This window comes from Brienomyrus brachyistius, chromosome 1, assembly GCF_023856365.1.
Source record: "Brienomyrus brachyistius isolate T26 chromosome 1, BBRACH_0.4, whole genome shotgun sequence".
NCBI lineage: Eukaryota > Metazoa > Chordata > Actinopteri > Osteoglossiformes > Mormyridae > Brienomyrus > Brienomyrus brachyistius.
The window spans coordinates 49,943,469-49,962,735 of record NC_064533.1 but is presented as its reverse complement, the minus strand read 5'-3'; the positions used below and the strand labels follow the sequence as shown (position 1 = coordinate 49,962,735).

At 43.9% G+C, this 19,267-nt stretch overlaps 1 protein-coding gene across 2 annotated transcripts; it reads left to right on the top strand.

Moving 5' to 3' along the window:
- Positions 1–4,790: 4,790 nt before the first annotated feature.
- wnt6b (wingless-type MMTV integration site family, member 6b) lies at positions 4,791–19,043 on the top strand. 2 transcript variants are annotated; one of them, XM_049012751.1, is made up of 4 exons: positions 4,791–5,621; positions 9,729–9,949; positions 15,632–15,933; positions 17,139–19,043. In XM_049012751.1, exons 1-4 carry the CDS (start codon positions 5,485–5,487, stop codon positions 17,598–17,600), a joined length of 1,122 nt encoding a protein of 373 aa, XP_048868708.1. In that variant the 5' UTR covers positions 4,791–5,484; the 3' UTR covers positions 17,601–19,043. The 2 variants fall into 2 exon arrangements, with proteins under 2 accessions (XP_048868708.1, XP_048868713.1); XM_049012756.1 differs by lacking the exon at positions 4,791–5,621 and adding an exon at positions 7,036–7,581.
- Positions 19,044–19,267: the final 224 nt, after the last annotated feature.

The following is a 19,267-nucleotide window of genomic DNA, read 5'->3' as shown; positions in this document are numbered from 1 at the left end:
TCACAGTTTATCACATCCATACACCAAAGCATGTATTGTGTTGTTCACTCTAACATCCACTGGGTGGCGGTATTTCCTTAGAAACGACAAACGTTAATTACTCAATATTGCATGTCTGAGCTGATATTGAGAGACAAGAGTGGTGTTTGTTTTGGAAAAAGAACGATATAGTGATATATATTCAAGCTTCAGGTATGAGTGCCAAATGTTGTTTGTTGAAAATTTATTTAAAAGAGGCCACTTTAATTTACGATCAGTTACCATTAGTACATTTGTAACTTCTCAGATTACAAGATAGTCTCTCTGTACGATTAAAACAGCCATGCATTACACTGGAAATTTGCCATTATTCCCCTTGTATAAAAATGACTATTATTTCACTTATCTCAGGTAATGTTATTGCAGATTAAGAAGAGAATTAATTATTCATATGCTGATAATTTCTCCTGTGGATTTAAACTGTTGAAATGACCGGTGCTTTTCCTTATACTCCTCACGCGTGTGTTTTTAAAGGCAGTACATGTCTATAAAAAATAAAATAGAAACTAAATAATATCCATGAGTCTTGCAAACAATTATCCTGAGCAGGGGGGCCTGGAGCCTATCCCAGGCAGCAAGGTGGGGGTAACACGCCGGACAGGAGGCTGTTCATCATGAGGCTCAAACTATGGGCAATAGAGAGACACCCAGTTAACTGTATATCTTTGGACTACAAGAAGAAATTGGAGTACTTAGAAGAATCCAATAGAACTCCATAGATGCACGGAGTACAGATGGGGTTAGAACCTCAAACCCTGGTTATATAAGACAACTGTTCTATAAGACAGGCCGCCATGTTGCTGAAACTTAAAAATGCCTAAAAGCAAGACATAAATCCTTGGTTTTTATTTCAATACAGTACAGCTCACTAACCTTCTGAGACCAGCCTTCTGGAAGCCAAGGAAGAACTCTTTAGGCAAACTATTTATGTCAGCAATATCTCCTTCGTGGGTGCGATTGTTTTTTTTTTTTCTGCGTTTCTCCTCTAGTGCAGCGACTGGTTCCCCAGTTGGGCCAGCATGAGGAAAAGTCACTGGTTTTTATGACATTAAAAGCAGCTTTATTGCACAACATTTTCTGTGCGGTTACATGTCAATGCTAGGTAGCGACATGAATAGGACTCTGTAGCTTATTTTGGGCAGGAATAAAATCCCTGCTGTACAGTAGCCTTTCTTCGACAATAGCGCTTTACTGGCAGCGACGTGTCTGGTAACTTTCTAGGGAGATGCTGGGAGTATCCGTCACGCCGGCGTGAATGTGACACTCGCGAGGAGGACAGCACGGGGTCACCGAGACGTCTGTATGCATCAGAAAGGAACACAATGAGGCCTCTTTAACAGCGCACAACGGTTAACACCACTGATTGGGCCATGCCTTAATCTAATAAAGAGAGGTTTCACGGCGACATTATTGTGGAGTTTTAAATCTGACGCTCTCTGATGGACGCGACCGCTGCTGGGATTAATTACGCTTTCAATAACCTGGCCCGTTTTTTGAGGAGAGTGGTCAGGGTTGGGGAGCTGATCTCATACTCAGTAAAAAATGAAAAACAAAAATAACAATCTGAATGCACTTTACAGCCAGTTCATGTAATCTTCAGTGGAAGTATAATGTAGACAAGGAGGCACGCGACTCCCACAAAATGTCAGAGGTGATACTTGTTGTTTCTGAGGGCAATACACAAGCGGCAGAACAAAGACATACCAGGAACATGAGTGTCAGCGTCGATAGGCCTCGACTTGGGCCGTCCGATGGAGAAAATACGAAACGGCGTCTGCTGCTCCGAGCAGACATAGTGCGCTCACATGTGGATCCTTCACGGGCTCTCACGAGGGCTGGAACAAGCCCGGCTTCTCCGAGATCAGTATTAGCACGTCAAACTACTGTATTTCAAGCCCCGTCAGTCCCGTTTACCACGAGGCGTCACGTGATAACCGAAACAGCCCAACCGGCGCGCCGTTATTTACCAGAACGCAAGAGCCTGTGGCAGTCGTGACATTTTATAACACTGCTCCGCTGCCAGTTTTTTGAGGAATTTCGCGAACTCGACTTCTCGCAGAGATTCCAAAAATGGCTGCGGTTTGTTTTAAAGGGTTATGGCATATAACAATCATATGTTTTTAATTTGGCCGAGGTTCTTTTTTTTTTTTTTTTTTTTTGACTTAACGTAAAAAATATTATGTGTGACAGGGTTTCTGATCGTTTTAGACGAGAGTCCCCGGGGAGGAAAGTGAGGACGAGGTGGCTGCAGGGATTATAAGGACGGGATACAAAAGGGAAGCGTGTGGGGAGGCCAGGAAATGGCTTGAGGAGCGAGAGGAAGAAGAGGTTTTGTCCTGGCAGGGCCATCCAACGAAAGGCCCCAATTTCACAGCCGGTTGACTGAGATGAGAGAGGGCGTGGTGCACGGGGCAAAGGTGGTCTGGGGAGATACTTTGGCCCTCTCCGGGAATCTGGGAAGTGCCGAGCTGCAGACACTGCGATGGATTCACCAAAGCCAGTTCCCAGGATGCTTTCGCCAGGACCCTGGGCTTAACACCCCGCTGCACTTTGAAATGGGATCTTTATTGTCCACAAAGTTCAAGCCAAGTATGAGAAATCACTCCTCCCTAACAAAACACACACGCACGCACGCACACACGCGTGCTCGCACGCAAATCAGCGTGTTATTGGAGACCTGGGGCCTGTGATTAAGGTCGAGTTTAATCTAGTTTAATCAGGATATGGGAAACAAAAACCTCACACTCCATAACGAAGACAGTTTACATAATACATGCTTTTAGGGAACAAGTTATTAAGTAATTTAGCAAAAAATGGTACTTTGACTAAAAGTATATGCAACACTCTTAGAAATAAGAGTCAACTGCTGTATCTTTGTAGTAACCAGGACAAAGTATTAGGTCAAAAATATTAGAGTTTTTTTTCCCCATTTAGTTTAGGTTGGGAAAGTGCAATGCTGCTTTTGTAAAACTGTGAAACGCAATGGAGAAACAGGAAAGCCCTTGTGACCACACTAAACCAAAACAGCAAAACCCAAAACCGATGCAGGAGTTATGGCGACCTTTGCTGTATGATCTCAGGGTACCTGTATCGCTGTTTTGCACACATTAAAATATCACAGAGCTGAAGCAGATTTATCTTCCCTTTTAAGTAAAAATTGATCAATCAGAATGATATGGCCATGACACACCTGTGGTTTTAGACAAAACTTTACCATATTTCCTCTTTGAAGTTGGGAAGGGAAGAGAGTAGAGGGGGAGGGAGAATCAAAGAGTTCGGGCTGTGAGATAGCGGACAAATGGTTCAACTGATCTCTCTGTTTGGAGGTATAAAGGAACTAGATGAAAATTATACCCATGCGCCCACTAAGTGGCATATTTTGCTTTCCCCAGGAGTCTGATTGATATCATTCGTATGCAATAGTAAATCTTTCGTATTCTGTAAGGTAGGTATGTGTGGAGGTTTAGATATCTGGCTCGTTATGAAGCCTAGCCGTTGTAAAGCTGGTGTGGGCGGAGTTTCCCGCCTCCCCAGTCTGGTGGGGATGAAATGAAAATCACGGAGTAGATTGAGGAAAGCGAAAGACCTCGTTGCGGGTGGGTGCTTAGTGTGCGAACACACGGCTTGGGCTCCCCACTCTTCTTGCTGCACGTTTAAATACATCGCAAATACTCCGTGTATTATGTCTTCAAACGTTTGATTAGCACCTGGCAACTTAAATTAAATAAGCAGATACTAGAAGCTGTGTCCGGATTTATCAGTACAGTTTCCACCATTGGGAAAACGACTTTTGCAGTTAACTATTATTGGACGGTACGTCTAATACCCCATAGACTACGAAGTCAATTCACTTATAAATTATAAATATTATACACTTCTACAAGAAAATGTAACAAACAACAGTCAAACAACAAAAATGTACTTTTTACCTTGATTTGAAATACCTTTAGTTTAATAACAGAGCCCATATGAAGAACATGGGAAATAACATGATGGTCAGTCGCAGTCCTATAGCTGTTTGGAAAGCAGTAAGGGTTAGGGCTCTTATTGGTCTTTTTGATGGGGCATTGGAAGCACAGGATATAACCCATATGCTCTGTAGCAGTTTTCCTGGGGAGGCGGGGGTCTTGCTGTCACAAGTATCCAGGAAGGACTGAGGAGTCTTTTGATGATACAGTTTATCCCGTCACATTTTAATGCGCTTTCCAAACAAATACCAAACATGCCCTCCCGGACAGGACTATGCAACGTTAACAGTCTGGTTCTGTTTGACCGCGCACGTTTTCCTAGCGTCTGCGTTGTTGAGCTGGACGTGTTTGTACAGTACACCTTCCCATATTTCCTGAAAAAGCAGGTATTTGGCTGGGATTATGATTTATGTTACGTTCGGTTTGCAAGTTTTTACTGATCAAACTTGATAATAACCTACCAGAAAAAAAATGTTCATGCATGGTCAAAATTAAATTTCTTTGAACACAAGATATTTAAAATTTACCAAAGCAGTTAAATAAGTTTGACCCTCAACTGCGACAGATGCAAAGAATGGGGAAAATATTTTGAAAGCGGTTTAAAGTTATTTTAATGTTATATAAATTATGTTTCTTTAATTTTATTTTCTTGTAATTATACTCGTATATATGTTTTATTTGAAATGGGTACGTTTGCAACTTTTTAAAACGTACCAGGTTGTCAGAATGGCCCAAACGGAGCCCATTGCACCGAATTCAACTTCAGCTCCTAGTAAATGAGACGCTTCTTTCTCGCTTCCTCTGCCTGGACTCTCAAGCGCAGTCGGCTTCATCCAATTATTCAACTTTTTTAGGAGTGACAAAAAAAGGATTTCTCTTGGCCCCAAGTCACGCTCGGAGGCAGTTGATAGTATTTCTAAGGAACATTCTCGATTGAAGGCTGGGGGGAAAAGTGCTTTTAGGGGTTGACATGATGTGCTTGACGCCTACCTGTAGCTGTTCAATCCGAAACCATGCGCAGTCTGGCAAGGAGCGACACGCACATGTCGATTCAGTACCAGCCGTGGCTGAACATTAGTGCGCTCCTAAGGTTGAATTTCCGCGTAGAACGTGTTGGCTCTTTGATTTAACTTTTTTTGTAGCTCCTGCCCGAGGTCTGGCTTCTTTCCACCCCCCTCGGGCTGCAGAAACCTCGCTGCCAGATCGAAATCGCTGCGCTATTGGAATTTGGGAGTTTTCAGTCGGGACGTGCCTGTCACCTTCATATTAGCTCCCCCGGCTGTTGAGGTCTGAGGGCTTCCCCGAGCATGCATCCCAGGCAAACGCGCCTACTATCCGCGCGAACGTCTCCAGCCGCCCCGGCGAATGATCGAACTCACCGACATGACTGAAGAGGAGTTCAAAGGATTTTGCACGCATTTTTTGGGGGGTGCTGAAAGCTCACCGACCGTCCAGGACGTTCCGTGAGAATCCCCGCATGAATCCGGCGTTTCCCTGTAATTTCTTTGATTTTCTGGAGGAGTTCACGCTCAACAGGATGGTCCCAATATCTCGAACTCAGCTTGCCTTGTTTTTTATTCTTCTTTGTCCAGTCAACATTATCGGGTTGTGGTGGTAAGTTAGCATGAAATATACATTTACAAGGCAATTTTATTTATATGAATCTAAACGGTAATTTCGCAATAATAAAAAAATCTTTCAACAAACCCATCAACAAATACATAATACTACTACTACTACTACTACTAATAATAATAATAATAATTATTATTATTATTATTATTATTAGTCTAATATTGTTAGTAGTAGTTATAGTTGTAGTATTGTTGTACTAGTAGTAGTGATAGTAGTAGTATCAATTAAGGTTTTTCAAATTATTCTGACGTGTTGCCGTGTGTTCGTCAGTTTGGTAATATCACATTTTCGTTACTTGGTATCACTTCTGAAGGGTGGATAACTTGTTTGTTTTAGAAACAGCGCTAATTAGGTAACAGCGGTATGCAGCTCCAAACCATAATCTTTATGTGGTATGTTATCCTGGGAAAACGAAGCCCCTTTAATTGTTAAACCAAATGAATTTTAATGGCATAATTCAAGGGCCCCAAAATATTATCAAACATTAAATTTATGGGAAATATTATAATCGTATACATTTTTTTCCGATAATTTTTGTCATTTATGAGAAATTATTTTGCATGCTTTATAATGCAAAACCATCTGGCCAATCTGAGACATGTTAAGAAAACCACCAAGAATGTTTAGTTTTGTAATGAAAAACTAAATGGCTTTATTCATTTTTGATATTGTAATGGGTCAACAGTCCGCCAAGTTATAGCTTGTAGTCAAAGCTACGATATGAGGAAGGAGACAGAGACGGAATGTTTGGTGGGACTTAGGGGCAACAGATATGTCATCGTAAAATAATTCCCATTTCTGCATTCTGGAGTGTATATTAGGGTCAGAGGGGCTTTTTTGGCACTGTGGAAGAAAATGCCAAGTAATTAGATATTTAGCAGTGCGATATAAACTGTATTATCATGCTGGTGCAAGAGTAAAGGTCAGAGCGATGTGTTTGCTGCCGCTCCTAGCAGACAGAAGGGAGACTCTGCTTTTTCGGCACACCTGGGGCGGCCAGCCCGGTGGGACAAAGATGCTTTCATGGCGCTGCTTGGGAGAGACCACTGCTCACTGTTGGGTCGCCCCTTAGAGAGGCGCTCGGTTTGCGCCTTGCAGCTACACCCTCGCGCATGCATACACCCACATGCACCCGACCTAGATTTGCGGGTCTTGGGCTGTTTTTCTGTTGCCCTTGATTCCCCCCTAGGCTGGGCTAACCCCCCCCCCCCCCCCAAATACCACCACCCTTCTCTTGCGGCTCATGCACTGGCGGTCAGCCAGGCGCGTGCTCCCCAGATGCGCGCGAGCCTTCAGCCCCGCAGCCTCGTTCCCCCGGCGGCCCCGCATGCATCTCGCGCCCCTCCCGGGGCCCCGCCACCTGCCGAACGCCGCGTTATCGCGAGACATTATCTCATCTCACCCCCCCCCTTTCAAATTTGTAAGTGAGACTTTGTTTTGGAAAAATTACGCGATTTCCAGTTATGGAGAAAAAAAACAAAAAAATAAGAAGAAGAAGAAAAAAAATGCAAGGTGGAGGGATCAGATAAAGATGAAGCGAGCGAAGCCTCTCCAGCTCTCCAAGCTCACGCACGCCGCATGTCGCGCGCTGCAGTCTGGCCCTCATGTCCTCCTCCAGGATCCTCCATCTCCACCCCAATCCCGTTACAGCCACCACACCCCACCCATCAAATCTGCATGTTTAAAGACGAACATGTGACATGGGACCGTTCCACACCGGGGGCTCTCAGACTCTGCGTACCGGAGACTTTGCCATGGCTTCGTGCCACCGACCACAGGACTGAACCCAAGGCGCTTGTGCTCTTCCCAGCCCTGTTGTGACTGACTTCATATCCAGCATACTTTGGGGATTAGGGAGGATGAAATTCACTCATTTTCAACATTGAGACGAAAAAAGCGAGACTTATCTCTGGTCTTGCTGTCCGTAATGAAACCTGAGGTCTGTAGTATTAACTGAAGATGCATCTAAAAGCTCATCTAAGGAGCAATTGTTCTGTCAAAAGTTTCTTATCATAGTTCCTGTCTGTATTTTTGTGTTTTTTTAGTCTTTCCTGCATTTCATGCGTGACATTGCCCCATCGTTTCCTGATTGCGAAGATGGCTTTACATCCCTGTTTATGTTATGATTAGCTGTTATCTTTACGTTATCTTTACGTTATCTGCCTTTGGGAGCTTAAGTTTCAATGATAAGGACACACACACACAAACCTTATAGTTCGCCAAGATAAGGCATACATATATATATATATATATATATATATATAATATGTGTGTGTGTGTGTGTGTGTGTGTGTGTGTGTCATCCCTGGTCTCTGGGATCTTCTCTACAAGGCCACTAAAAGATCTCGCATGTCACCGTATTTTGAGATCGCGGAGCAGAGTGAATATGCCAGAAAGAAAATTCCAGCTTGTCATTATCCCTCCTTGTTTGCCAGCTTTGTGTTGCTCTGAGCATATATGTCTTTTACAGCAGACCGCAATGGTGTAAAGATAAGAATCAATATAGAGACCCGATTCAGTCTCTAAAAAGTAGCATAAATTTGTTCCCTGAACTGTAACTGTAAGCTTGGAAACGTGGTGTGTGCTGCAAAGTCACTAATCTACTGGCTTTTGGGTTCACAACTGAGGCACATCTGCAGGTCAACCCGCTTTCAGTATCCAGTTATGAATGAATGAATAAATGAATGAATGTAATTCCAGTGGTGAGAGGCTGTTGGCTTAAAAAAATCCACACCTCTCACTGTAAAATGAATTGCCTTTTTAAATAAACTCAACATACAGATTGAGGGCCTCTAGGTTCTGGCAGGTGGTACTTCTGTGCAGGTCTGCAGACTTCGAGCCGTTTGATAATAAGGAGGTATAAATGTACCATGTCAGCAGTTCTTGGTAATAGTGGGGTGTATTCAGTAGATTATGACCTACAGAGAAGTACTGCGGTCCATGTTCCCCGGTTCTTCTCTATGGAAACACAGTAAATAGATTCTCAAGCTGTACTAGAGGACCATCGAGTGTGTAAATGTACCACTGTGCTCAGATTTCCATTGTCTGCTTCATTTTGCGAATTCCAAGACCAGGTAGTCAAGACATGGTTTATGTAAGCACTCCAAGCTTTTGTTTTAAAATAGTTATGGAATTACCGTAGAAGTTCAATAGAAATATCATGTGTGTAATGTTAGACGAGGCCCCCATGTTGTTCGAACATGCAACATTTCATTTGTGATCAAGTTTGTGTTTGTTCGAGCTGCGTGTTCAAACTGCAGACAATGACTGCCATTCATCCATCACTAAACAGGACTGGAATTACAAGGCTTTTTTTTTGACTGACAGATGTTTGTACTGTTAATGCAGTTCGGGGTTAATTGAAAGACACTGCTAACATTTTTTTTACATAGGCGTCTGTTTATAGTTTATGAGAGTTTAACTGTAGGTGAAATGATAAAGGTGTTTATTTATAACTTTTTTTTACTTTAAGTTAATAAAAAAAAAATCTACGGTACAAACCTTCATTTCAAGAACAGTGTGCTTTTGCTTCTCCTATTATTATTTACAAAGATAGAGCTCTTTGGACACAAAGTACATTTGGAATCATACTTTTGATGTTGTCTAGATAAGCAAACTCAATCTTTGTGAATCACCACTGAACCATATGCTTGATCAGATAAGTGGAAGTCAAACAGAACGACACTGTACTGAATAGTGCTGCTCTTAGGTTATAACTGGGAAAACAGAGGGAAGTTCTGGCCTGGGGTCTAAGTGCTGGACTTGAATCCTGCACTGAAACTGTGAACCTCAATCCGAACATACATATTTCAGAAATTCACTGTCAACAGCTGCCTTTTTCTATTATTAATCTTAATGCTGTCATATGTCTTTGATGTAGTAAATGCATGATTACATATTATGTGTGTTTCCTTCTGGGGAGTAAAAATGCTTTTCATCTAATAATGGGGAATGTCAACAACAGATCTTTATCTACTGTAGTCCTGGACTTTATTTGTACTTTTTCTTGAAAGCAGTTGAGCATTTAATATTTTCTCTAGAATCTGTAGGAGGATCTGAGCTCACAACCAGTGTTGTTTCTGGCAGGGCTGTGGGCAGCCCCTTAGTCATGGACCCCAACAGCATCTGCCGGAAGACCAAGCGGCTAGCCGGCAAGCAGGCAGAGCTGTGCCAGACCCAGCCGGAGATTGTCCACGAGGTGGCCAAGGGCGCCAGGCTGGGGGTGCGAGAGTGCCAGCACCAGTTTCGCTTTCGACGGTGGAACTGCACCAGTCAGAACAAGTACTTTGGCAGAATCCTGCAGCAAGGTGAGTGATGGAGAGCTGTGTTATGTGGTGGAGAACACCATTAGATGTCGAGCAAGATTTTGGAAACGCGTGTGGATGTTGTATCCAACCACAGGGCTTAGGTTGTGATGAAAGGTAGCTTCACACTATTTGATGAAGACTAGTGACAAATCCACTGAATTAATAGAGATATAGAGATAAATTAATAGAGTGCAAGAAAAGTTTCAGCAACTTTAGAATAGAATAGAATAGAATAGAATAGAATAGAATAGAATAGAATAGAAATATTTATTTCATCCCCAGGAGGAAATTGTCTTTTTACCTGGGTGAGAGCAAGTTTGAGGGGTGCAGAAAAGATGGCAGAAAGTAACAGATTCTTAGCTTCAGAACTTTCAATGCTCTGCAACCTTGTAGTTGTAGTTACAAAAAAAAAAAGAATCTGAAGAAAACGAGTTAAAGTCCAAGTAAATATATGAATAGCACTGTGTCTGTGTTTAGATCAGTGGGATTTGGGAAAAAAAAACCAAAGGACTTGGCATCTCAGTCTCCATTGAGCTGTTTTTGGGTCTTTTCTGAACTTTGGATGAATCTGTTATCTCTTATTGTCCCCCTCCTGTATACGGTAGCAAAACAAAACCATGGAAATGGCTTCTCACCTGTCCAAAGCGTCACCAAAAGACCGAGTCCTTCAGCCACTCATGTAAAAGCGCTGACAGACCACCTGCCGACCAATCCGTCACCTTGTCATCCTTTATGAAATCCGTCACGCCTGCCCGCCTGTCGCGAATCATCCTCGCGTCTTCAGTCCCGGGCGATGAACCTGTGACCCCCACAGGGGAGGGCCAGTCCACCTCGCTATTTCTCCCGCATGCCAACACTGCAGTTGTGGCCGCGCCAGAGAACAAGGTTGCCTGTTGTATCTGTGAGAGACATATTTACCCGCTGCCACGCTTCCCCTGCTCCAGATTGCATATTCAGTATGATCTCTAAAATTGCCTCCCGTAACCATTGATCCTCCTCATCTGCCAGCTCTTTGAAGTCTGTAATAAAAGTAATGCACTAATGCATGCCTGTTGCTCTCTGCAATTATTCTGTTGAATTTTGAAAGCTCTCTGGTTTTTTTCCCTCCCTGCTGTACTGTCATTAGACACTGCCCTGCTTTAGCAGTCTTTCGTCTCGTGCCGTGGGGTAAATCCGCTGTTTTGGGGCTTTTGTTGACCCCCGCACTGGTTGACTCCAGTGTCAGTGGCGTGAGCCTCGTGGTGGTGAGCAAAAATCATACTGCAAGCCAAATAAAGGCCCAGCTAAACTTCAGGAATCACCATAACAGTAGTACTAAGAAAAGAGGCATACAAAAATCTAGGCTTTACCCATTTCAAGGCATTTAATCTAGAAGGATCTCATACCCCTTTGTTATGGCCTCTTGTGTTTCAAAGACATGCATGTGTCTGAACTCTTCTGGAAAAGATGAACAGGCTGGTGGTACTGTAACACAATGCTGGTAGCTCATTGTGCAAAATTGTGAAGTTCTCTAGAAGTGTAATTGCATGCGGTGTTACTGTAAACTTTGACTAAAATAAGGCGGACCAGTAGAGGGCAGCACACCTCTGAACGACAATGGTCAGTCTTATTCAACCCAGTTTTGTGGGTGGTGCAGTAACCCCAGTTTTATGACCCCTAACCCGAGACTGCGATGTTTGAGCAACTCGATATAGTTTCAGAGGAACCCTTGCGTTCCTTGCGCCATATTATTGTGTTTGTATTCCTTAGGGTTGTATGAGTAATTCTGCACAAACATCTTTAATGATTATTCTGCAACAGAGAGACATGAGATTCGACAGAGACAGACGTATCTTGGCGTATCTTACTGCTGTAAGCAGCGATGGCCAAAAATATTTCGAGATGAAACGATGGCTCCCTGAGGTTTTCTTGGTGGCTTCTGTTACTTGGTGGTTCTGGTTAGTAGAATATACCTACAATTAACACGAGCCCATTTAAAGAACCACAAAGTCGGGAGTGCTCTCATAAACCACTAAACCACCTGTGTAACTCTGAAGAGTGGCTTAGGACGTGTATATTTTTTTCTGCTCCCCTTTGCAGAAATTGACCTCAGGCTGTTACCCTTTTCTTTTCAAACTTAGAGACGAAACCTGTTGTTTTCTTGGCCCAAGGAGATGCTCCTTCTTGCCAAACTTTTTCTTGACGTCTCCTGGCAGCCTAATGTTGTCTCTGGGTTATAATGAAGCAATTAGATATGCTGGGGGACAATAATGAGAAATTTAATAAATATGCTTATCTGTCTGTAATCCCACCCCCCACTCCAAGAATGTGATTTACACTGCTGTCAGAGGCTTCTGTCTGTGTTGCTGTCAGTCATCCTTTCATGTCATATATGGTTTGAGGTTTCGGCTTGGGTGCTTTCGCCAGGGTCATGCACTGGAGGGAAAAAAAAAAACCTACACATTCTGGGTAATAACATGGGCAAATGACAAAAGTATCCCCCCCCCCCCCCCCACCCAGGGCAAATTCAGGCCATAATCCTGTCGAGTGCTTTTCTTGGCTTACGGCAATGATATTATTTTAACTGGGCAAAAATGAATTGTGGTTGGTTTTTTTCTTTTCCGTTTTAGCACGGATGCGATTCATATCGCTACTGAGAATACAACAGCATTTGTTCATTGGCTGTTAAGGCCGCTGGGTTTTGGTATAAATGAGAATTGCATCGCTGGGTAGGTTCTTCCCATGGGTTCAAAAAGTCAGTCTTGCGAAAAAATAAACGCCTGTTTCCTAACTCAGATTCAATAATTCGAAGATTCAGGAAGGATACGTCTGACAGTCTCAATGCTACAGCCGAACAGAGACTTTAACGTGAACATGCTCTGCTAAGGTATATGAAATACCGACAAAACGTTAGATACGCAAAGTTCGGCCATGTGGTTGAAGGTGCCGTGTTTGATCTCCAGCTCCTCTTCAGAGGCACGGGGCTTCAAATCCTCCAGCACCACAGTGCTCTCAGTCAGCACTAACACTGCGTGCATTTTTCTGGTTTGCGGGACTTTTTAGGGCAGTGCAGCGGCTTAGCGTGTGGGTTCACAACCTGACAGTTGAGAGGTTCATATCTCAGCAGGGGCCCTATTACAACCTCCTTGCATTTTAGTGACATAGCTAGTCTATCTAGTTGTATATGCCGCTAAAAGTTGTTGGGCCAAAGCATGGGCAGGGCACCAAGACTCTTCATGAAGCCTTTTTTTCTCGAAATAGACTTTATCTGAGGTGACGGCAAGGTCATGTCAGGTAACACAATATGGCCGCAGAATAAACAGCGTCTACCTGCCTGGGGCGTATGGTTTTTGGAGGCTAATTATCTCTCTTGTTTCACCCTCCTGTTCCTATAAGCACAATTACACACCTGCAAATATGCGAGGAATGCGTCATTAAACACCATCGTTAACGTACCGTCCCACATTTTTTCCTTTTATATATAGTCATCGGCTACGACAAAGATCATGCACGGTTCCGGACGTATATCGGACGCGGTTGGAATGTCGCTCTTTTGCGAAAAGTCGGAACGACAGGCAATATTGTGGATTACTTGCTGTGCTCCTGTATGTCAGCAGTTAATGAAATGGATTTCAGGTATGCAATGAAATACATGCTGTAAGATATGGCTTAACCTTTTCTGGACGACAGCTCGCGGAAAGCAAAATAAATCAATCAGATTTATTCATGACCATCAGTCTGTGTCTCCCATACTCAGGACAGCCTTGTATTCTCTCATTCTTTCTTTTTTTGCCTCCATGCATCATTGACTTAAGGTTCTAATTCTTGTAGGAGACCCTCCTGGCACCAGTCACTCTAGCAGACAGGCCCAGACACAGGCAGCTGTACAAATGCGCTCGGAATTTGTGTCCCGAAGGAGAATACACAGCCAGTTAAATTCTGGAGAATTTTAATTTTTAATAACCCTAATCGCTTAATTAGATATGAACTCCAGAAAAGAAGCTCAAAAACACAAACAAACCAGGTGGAAAATGTATAAATTCTCTAAGCACACCTGGATCAGGTGCTCAACAAACGTGAAGTTATCTGTTTCAGCAGTGAACTTTCGTCTATCAAGTGATGCACAATTGTCAGTTACTTGGCTAGAAATTTTACCAGGGTAGATGTTTTCCTCTTAAATTACGTACAGAAAAATTAACCTAAAAGAGATTGTGTAGGAGATGGGCAATAAATAAATTGGAAAATTACCTAAGAATGGGTTTGTGGCTCCTGTTTCACCACTGATAACATAAACATGTACTATGCAGCTGAGGAACCACACAGCAAAACAGCCAGATAGAGGATCATGACTCAGTAACAATGTGAAATCTCTCCAGCTTTTGATTAGTTCTACTTTTATCCACCTAACCTCTTGCTTCAATTGCACAAACCCCTTCTCCCAGTACCGCCCACCCCCCTCGACTACAGTAACACTTTCTATTGGGTGAGAGCCTCTTCCCCCCTCCAAAGTAGCGACAGGTAGGGGAGAAATGACTTCTTTGAGGGGCATAATTATCAAATATGAAGAGGGGGGGGGCATCTCAATGATTCATATCAGCTATGGCAAGCTTTGCTAAAATGGTATGGACGTTTTTAAATTGGGTGGGTGGGGGGGGGTTACACCCTTTGGATAGTTTGCTAGTCTATCAAAGGAAAACCCCACCTTGTTGGCGCTGGGGGTACCGCATTCAGCCCAGCAGATCCCAGCAGAATGAGGCGGCGACCTCAAGGGGAAAACTCCTCTCACGCAAACTCAAAGCAGAGGGCGAGGCGGCCCTGGGAGCCGCTTACATGGACGCCGCAGGTGCGTGGAGGTGTCGGTGCACCGGGCCGGACAGAGTCAGGGTGTCGTTCTGCGAGGGAGCAGCACTTGGTGTGCAGACTGACAGCTGGTGTTAATATCACGGCGTGCTGACTAGGGGCCAATCACATGGCACAGATTTCATTTGACTTACGTTAATGAATCCCATTCACTGAATCATGCGATATGAAACTGGCTTCAGAATTTAAAGGAATATAAAAGTTATTCATTTCAGCTTCATCACAATGAGCTGTTCAGTGTTTTTTTTCTGTCTTCTCTGTTCTTTATTCCCTCTCCCCTCTCTCCTCCAGACTATACTGCTGATGGTAGGATTAGTATAAAATATTTTGTGGGAATTGGTTTAGGTCTCTTTAAAAGGGTGAAAGTCAAAGTGTAATACTTGGGTACCATGAAAGAAACAAGCCAGGATGTAATGGTGTAACTGGTCGTGGTTTGGGGGAGGGGGAGGGGTCTTAGAGGGATGGAGCGGCTAGCGCAGTGTTCCTCAACCCTGGGTAATTCTGGGCCCCCAGATGGTCCACGTTTTTGCTCCCTCCCAGCTGTCTACTGGGGAAGAAATGTGGACTGTCTGGCCGGGAGTGGGAGGGACCAAAGAACGTGGACCATCGGGGGGGCACCTGTAGACCAGGTTAAGACACACTGCGGTAGAGGTGGGCTTACCGTATAACCACGCTAGCAGAGCCCATTGTAAGGAGCACAGAGCATGAAAGGACATGATTATCAGAACGTGACCTGGAGGCACTGCCGGGCAAGGTCACACAGGGGCCCCCACTTAAAGCTCCCCCTCGCTAACCTTATCACCCTCCCCTCCCCACTGCCCCCACCCCACCTGTGTGTCTCAGATATCCGGGAGACGGCCTTCGTGTACGCCATCACGGCAGCAGGCGTGGCACATGCAGTGACGCAGGCCTGCAGCATGGGGGAGCTGTTGCAGTGCGGCTGCGAGGCCACCCGCAGCCGGGCCCCGCCCAGGCCTCCCGGTGGCGCCGGGGGTGATGGGGTCAAGTGGGAGTGGGGCGGCTGCGGCGACGACGTGGAGTTCGGCTACGAGAAGTCTAAACAGTTCATGGACGCCAAGAGAAAGAAGGGGAAGAGTGACATACGGACGCTGATCGACCTCCACAACAACGAGGCAGGGAGACTGGTATGCCTGATGAATTTCTCATAACCTGTACGAGCAAACAGTACATATCCGTATCTGCTTTCAATAAGCTCGCAGCCGATTTAAAAAAAAAAAAATTTTAACGTTACGCTTGATGCTATTTCACGCACATGTGCGTAATTATTCACCTAACGTTGTTTTTACAGTCCCCGGGAAAAAAAATAAACACACACTTCGGAGACGTTGAGGCGACGAGGCAAATGCCTGAATAATTTCTCATGTACACTCAAATGTTTTATTACCTGTGCAAATCCTCACAGATAGTCACGCCTAAATGACCATAACGTGTGTCGTAGACCACAGAAACAGCTATGAAGCTTTCCCTCTGCTCAAAGGAATCAGCCTCATTTCTCATCCTTTATGTACCATGTTGCCTATTAACTGCCGCCAGACTTGAAAGGGCACAAGGGAAAATGCATGTTAAGCCCCACGAGAGTTTTCTGTCCGTCTGTCCAAACATCTAAAACAAGTTGTGAGTCGCATTTTAGTGTCATTGTAAATAAGCTTTTATAGCGGTTGCGTATTGCATATCGGGAACGTCGGAACGACACGTCACTTCGCTGTGCTTTGAAGCCGTATTTTCTTGCCGGGTTCATAGATGTTCTCTTCAAAGACTAAGTAAATAACTAGACTGGAATATGGGGACTAGATTGGCTTTCTTGTTGAGGTGGTGACCTCACAGAGCAGTGATTTGGTAGTCAGCATAAAACTCGGGGCATGTCTGGCTTTCCCTGTTAATTATAGACTAATGAATCGCTCAGGATTCACCTCTGCTTTCCTCGAGTCCATGCGGCTTCACAAGACGCTACCGCACAGCTAAAGACTGCTTTAGTAAGCGGGTCAGGCATAGTACGCGGGCAGGTGTGGGCCTCGCTGATGGAGAAATATGGATTTGGACGGACCTATTACATTTCTGAGATAACAGCTGTGCAAGTCCTTTCAGATAATGAGAAAAGTAAACAACCCCCCGCCCCCCCCAACGTGCAATTTTGAAGCATTTTAATTAAAATCAGAAGGGAGATAAGGGCCCGGCATTTATCACGGGTTAATTATCGGGGAGCGTGTGTCTAAGTGATCTCTGCCGTCAAGTCCTGTGAGCTCTGGGATGGCTTGAGGCAACAAGAGGGTAAATTCTTTTAGAATAGCGTCTGCCTTTATCTTGGCAATCCATCTCTGTCTAACTACAGGCGGTGAAGAATTATATGAGGACTGAATGTAAGTGTCACGGGCTGTCTGGTTCCTGTACTCTTCGGACCTGCTGGAAAAAGATGCCTCATTTTCGTGAAGTGGGCGATCGCCTTTTGGAGAGATTTAATGGAGCCTTCAAGGTGATGGGCGGTAACGACGGGAAGACGCTCATCCCCGTAGGGCAGAACATCAAGCCTCCAGACAAACAGGACCTAATCTACTCGGCCGAGTCGCCGGATTTCTGTCTGCCCAACAGGAAGACGGGTTCCCTGGGTACCCGAGGCCGCACATGCAACAGCACGGCCATGGACGTGAGTGGCTGCGACCTGCTCTGCTGCGAGCGAGGTTACCGGGACGAGACACTGGTCTTCGAGGAGAACTGCTTGTGCAGGTTCCACTGGTGCTGCGTAGTGCAGTGCAAGAAGTGCTCTGTGCGCAAGGAGCTCAGTCTCTGCATCTGAAAAGACTCCCGGGAGCATCTGTAAGAACGGGAAACAGCACCAGGAACTTCTAGAGCCCTTCTGGAAACCGGGAAACTCGGCTCCGTCCTCTGGAACTCTACGAGCTTGGCAAACAGTGGCCTAAAAATGTAAATCTAGAATACTCCGGAAATGAGATTCTCATTTCAGCTTCTGGAGCTGTGAAGAGTGGCTTATGCCAAATGCCCATAACTGCATGAACAGTGTTGTCATTTGTGGAAAATTCCAGAAGGGAATGTTGGGTTGTCACGACAGAGAACTTCTTTATGGACATGACTAGCTGTCAGTTTGTAGAACACAAACAAATGGAGACAAAAGCCTTTTCATAAACTTTTCAGAGTACGTTACTAGTACATACTCTGAAGGTTTCTAAAACTCTGCAAAGTGTGGAGTCTGAACTTCTGGAACTCTCTAGAAAAAAGAAGTCAGGGTCTCTGCTGGAGTAGAACTATACATCATGAAACTCTAGACCAATCTTTGACCAGAAAGAAAGAAGCAAAAAAAAGAGGAGCAGATTTCTGTTTTGAGGACTTAATGTGACTCATAGGCAAGGGGTGTGTGGCACTTTAAAAACCTTTACTTTTGGGAATCGATGAATAAGCACTCCAGAATGCTTTGTTCCCACATAAGAAGGCAGTGGAAGAACATTATCCTTTTTCTCTTTGTTGATGAAGGGTCATCGACATAAAGACACATGGGATTGCAGGAATATCTAGAACAGAACGAATACATGATCATTTCAGTGACCTGTCACCCAAATCTATAGACAATTATGGATACTCATTCATTTTCTTGTTTTATTTATGATACTGTAATATCACTAAGACTACTCACGGTGATAAGACGAATGTGCCCACCTTTGTCAAAAGCACTTTGAAGAAGGAGAGCTGTGTCAGACTATGGAAACATTTCTGCTTTTTGTAAACATTTGTTTTCTGCTCTTACGAGTATATTGTTGTGTAAACCTAAAACGAGCTGCAACCTGCAGCATTTCAAGACAATTCCTTTCTGTGAGGTATCAAGAAAATATTTTACCTTTTGGTCTTCGCTTATTTAACATATGGGGCTCTTGCACTTTTACTGAAACTTCCCCAAATATGTATTAACATTGTTTTTTTGTAAAATGGCCAGTTTTCCATTTTTTTAAACCTGTGGTTCTAAGGGATTTGGTTATTTACCAATTGAAGCAATATAGTTGAGTAAAATCAGAGTATTCTTCCCTTCATTTTGGTCACCAGTGTGAATCACTGTTATTATATACATCTGAAGAGTGCTGTACCAGTTCTGTGGCCGTGACATTGATCTTCTCTTCTGTCGCTCTCAGAAAAAGGCTTATTCCTCCCTGTGATCCTAACACTGAACTTATCCTATGTATCCTCATCAAAACATTATTTTCCTACTCCAAATACACAAAAAATGCAGTAATATCATTGTCTTGTGGTTTATCCGTATATGAAACATGTACTTGCGGATGAATCTGCCTGAGATGCCTGTAGAAGTCTGACCTAGGATAAGGAATGATGACAGACTAATACATGGAGAGGACTGTGCTTATATAATAAATATCTATGTCATGCCCTATACTTTGATCTGATGTGCAGGAAAATGCACAAATTATTATGCCAATATGTGAATTATACATTTCTCTA

What these genes read in the sequence shown, in the direction of transcription:
- wnt6b (XM_049012751.1), top strand. Translation starts at nt 5,485, where the DNA reads ATGAATCCGGCGTTTCCCTGTAATTTCTTTGATTTTCTGGAGGAGTTC. An exon ending in AACATTATCGGGTTGTGGTG is followed by an intron (nt 5,622 to 9,728) that starts GTAAGTTAGCAT and finishes TGTTTCTGGCAG; the next exon opens with GGCTGTGGGCAGCCCCTTAG. An exon ending in TGGCAGAATCCTGCAGCAAG is followed by an intron (nt 9,950 to 15,631) that starts GTGAGTGATGGA and finishes TGTGTGTCTCAG; the next exon opens with ATATCCGGGAGACGGCCTTC.